Raw genomic sequence first — 4143 nt, forward strand, 5'->3', positions numbered from 1 at the left:
CCCCCATTTCTCACACACACCCCCTCCCCCCCATTTCTCACACACACCCCTTCCCCCCATTTCTCACACACACCCCCTCCCCCCCCATTTCTCACACACACCCCCTCCCCCCCATTTCTCACACACACCCCCTTCCCCCCATTTCTCACACACACCCCCTTCCCCCATTTCTCACACACACACCCTCCCCCCCATTTCTCACACACACCCCCTCCCCCCATTTCTCACACACACCCCCTCCCCCCCATTTCTCACACACACCCCCTCCCCCCCCATTTCTCACACACACCCCCATTTCATACAAACATCCCAACCCCCATTTGCGTGCTCCGTACGGCTCCATCCTCCATTTAAACTCCGCACTTTCAAAATACATTCCCCAGTTTGCAGAATATTACTGTATGCTAGAATTTACACACAGTGTTGACAGATGGCTCAAAATGGTTTTATATAAAAAAACAAAACTGAGCTACATTCGTGGTCCTGACTGACCGACCAGGACAGCTTTTAAACATGTAAATAAAGTTTCCCCTTTCAGTCCCCTCTGCCGACTTCTCCACAAAGTCTCCTCGCATCCTCCCAACAGAGCAAGCCCGAGCACACGCTGTCCCCGCCCAAAAATACGTTTGTAAACACAAACACCAAGTTGTATTTTATAACGTGTGCGAAACTGGTATTTTATGCAGACCATAAACCCAGTGCACCGCACGCTAACCAATGCAACGGGAAGAATGAAGCAGACGGGCATGTCTAGAAAACGGACCCCAGTGAAAGGCACGGACCTTCTTTCCGCTGCATGTTGCCGATGAAGACATTCTCGGTGCCGCCGGCTCCCCCGGGCCTGTTCCCGGACGAGGCAGCGGGCCCGAAGCCGGCCTCGTTATTGGCGGGGATTTTCCGCGCTTTCTGCGACTCTCTCCTGCCGGATTTGGCTGCGTTTGAAGCGGCGGCGGCGGCGGCCGAGCTGCTGGAGGAGGAGGAGGCGGCGGCGGCTCCGGCTCCCGCTTTGGTTTTCCTCCCGCCTCCGCCTCCCTCCTCTTTTTTCTTTTTCTGCTTCTTCTCCTCGGCCTCTCGGAGGATGTCGAAGGGGTCGGACTCATCGTCCAGCAGATGGTTGAAGCGATTGGTGACGGCGCAGCCGAAGGTCTCCTGCATGGCGGCAGCGGGACTGGCCAGAAGCACTCCTTTCATAGCCCTCCTCCCGAGCAGGCAACGCGCACCGATCCTCCTCCCGGCGCCCTTTTGATCAGAATTTATATTTATATATTAAAACTGTTATTTTAGACGAGCCCCCGGTCCGGATTCACCATTGGCGCGCATCCACACACGGCCAGAGCCGGGGAGCTCCTCCTTCCTCCACCACCGCCTGCTCCTGGCGCTCCTCGCCCCGCTCACCCGCCAATATGGCGCCTTTATTGATCTCCCTGCCCCTTGCAAACAGACTGCACTCTCTGACCCTGCTTCATATTCACCGGCATTTATTCATTTTTGTAATATCGTCTCAAAGTAACAGCTGTTTTCATTCCCCCCCCTCCCTTCACCAATTTTTCAAAGTTATTTTGTTCTTTTTGTATTCGAATGCTTTTATTACCAGTTAAAACAGCCCTATATCCTACACTCGCCTAAATAGATAACAATCGACTATATTTTATTCACCTTTTACATTTATTATTTCAAGGTTTTGCCCCCACCCATTTCACTTTCAATTTTATTTCCATACTGTCCCAAGAATGTCACAGAGGATAATATTCTTGTGCCCAGAATTAGTCAATCTAGAAGCGGTATTTTAAAACTAGATCCGGGAAGCTTCATAGAAACATAGAAACATAGAAAATAGGTGCAGGAGTAGGCCATTCGGCCTTTCTAGCCTGCACCGCCATTCAATGAGTTCATGGCTGAACATGCAACTTCAGTACCCCATTCCTGCTTTCTCGTCATACCCCTTGATCCCCCTAGTAGTAAGGACTTCATCTAACTCCATAAAAAGGACTTCATAAAAATGTACTCTCGAAAATACAGGAAATATGTCAACAGGGTGTAGCTTTATTAAAATAAAATTTTACTTTGTACTATTTGTCGCATCTCAAACAGGTTCTAAAGTACTGCGCACACTATGAATTATTTTGAACTGCAGTAACTTGTTATGCAGGTAAGCAGGGAACTCAACTTGTACACAACAATTCGAACTGACCCCCATCCGGAGAGAATTCCTCATAGACGCCATGCCCCGAAATCTCCCTCGGGAACAGGCGCCTCACAACTTGAGCCATCTCTGATAATTCCCTTCAGTGTCTCTCCATTCTGCACGGAGGGGATTCCTGTACAGGCTGCTCTTGCACACTCTCCATTTTGCCATCATTGTCTGCGTCCGGACACGCCTTTGCGCACCATCTTGCCGCCCGGAGAAGATGGGAGTCCCCAATGGAGGGCTCTCTATGCGGGACTCCTCCCTTTATCTATCGGAGACTTGGCCTGGAGGCTGTTGCACGGGGCAATCCCGTGCAATAAGTTTTGAAGTCGGTTCAAGGACTCTTGTGCCGCCTGCAATTTGTGTAGCCTGGAGGAGTCTGTGTTCCATGTTTATGTAGGGTGTGAGACGTTGCAGCCCATCTTTCACTATTTGAAGGGGCTGCTCCTCGATTTCTGGCTGCACTTCAGTCCTACGCTCCTGATTGTTGGCCGCCCGTGCGAGGGGGTCGAGTGGGCAGGTTGGAGGGCCTCCTCATGGGACTACTGGACCTGGCCAAGGTGGCCATTAACTGTTCCGGGCAGTGGGTGGTTGAGGAGGTCATTCAGCCCGACTGCCTGCCTCTTTTCTGCGGCTTCGTTCGCGCCCGGGTGTCCCTGGAGATGGAGCATGCGTTGTCCACCAGTACACTCGCGGCCTTCAGCGACCGGTGGGCACCGAAGGGACTGGAGTGCATCATCACAAACAGGAACAAAATTTTAATTTGATTCATCACGGTTCCTTCAAACATTTTTTTTGTTAATTTACAGGTTCTAGTGGTTGTGCCCCTTTAACAAGGGGGCACAAGGTTGAATTCAATTGGCAATTGGTGTATTTAAAAGAGTTGTACACAGCAGTATTTCACAAACACCATTCAGTTGAATGGCCAGTTCATTTGTTTTGACTCTGAGGCAATAGTGCTATGGATTAAGTAAAGCTAACACTACTGTACATATATATATAAGAAAAATACTGCACTGGTGAAATAACTCTTTGACAGTTATGCCCAGGATTTGGTAATTGACTGCATTCTATTCCTTTTCATTGTAAGATAAAAAATAATGAGATCCCGGCATGATTACAAGACAGTAATAATATCATAAACCATGAGAGGAAAGCTCAAATGGTTTATAATAACCATCATCTGAATTCTCTGAAGAGAATGTTGTTAGAAAATCATTCCATTATATATCATTATTTGTAATTATATATAATAACAGTCAATATTCTGTGGTGTTGCACATAGGAAGTTAGGACTAAGTGTCGTGAAGTGGGGTTAGAGGACGGGAGATAATTGGACCAGGAAATACAGATGTAATTCAATCGCTATTTTCAAATTTACTTGGCTTGTATCCCTTGAGTAGAAAAAAGGTGTTCTGACTGAGATGTTTAAAATGTTAAAAGGCTTTGATAGCATGGATGCAGAGAAACAAATTCCTCTGGTGCAGGAATCAAGAACGAGGGGATATAATCTTTAAATTAGAACTAGAGCCAGTTAGTAGGGAAATCAGGAAGCACTTTTCCCCCCAAAAGGCTGTGAATGCTGGGACAATTGGATCTTTCAAGACTGAGATCAATAGACTTTTGTTGGTGAAGAGTTTCAACGGCTGTGGAACTAAGGCATGTAAATGGAGCTGAAGTATAGATCAGCTGTGATCTAACTGAATGGCAGAGCAGGCACAAGGGGCTGAATGGCATACTGTTCCTAAATCATACATTATGTTTTCATTTTTATATCATACTTTCATTTTTATATTATTAATGAAGAAGAAAGTTGGCTCAGTGCATAGCATTCTTGCTTCTGAGCCTGAACGTTGTGAGTTCAAATTCAACTCCATAATCTAGACTGACACTCCCAGTGCAGTACCGAGGGATTGTGACACTATCGGAGGTGACATCTTTCAGATGAGATATTA

The 4143-nt window shown here is 47.3% G+C and overlaps 1 protein-coding gene across 2 annotated transcripts in view; it reads right to left on the bottom strand.

The window, feature by feature from the left end:
* The window catches only part of LOC139265014 (intracellular hyaluronan-binding protein 4.S-like), a 54243-nt gene extending 52837 nt beyond the window's left edge, over positions 1–1406 (bottom strand). The window contains exon 1 of one of the 2 annotated variants that reach the window (XM_070881957.1): positions 783–1406. In XM_070881957.1, the coding sequence (XP_070738058.1) occupies positions 783–1191 (409 nt within the window). In that variant the 5' untranslated portion in view covers positions 1192–1406. The remainder of the gene's footprint in view (positions 1–782) is intronic. The other variant, XM_070881958.1, reaches the window with a different exon arrangement.
* Between the last annotated feature and the right edge of the window lie 2737 nt (positions 1407–4143).

Source organism: Pristiophorus japonicus, chromosome 1 (genome assembly GCF_044704955.1).
Source record: "Pristiophorus japonicus isolate sPriJap1 chromosome 1, sPriJap1.hap1, whole genome shotgun sequence".
Taxonomy (NCBI): Eukaryota; Metazoa; Chordata; class Chondrichthyes; family Pristiophoridae; genus Pristiophorus; species Pristiophorus japonicus.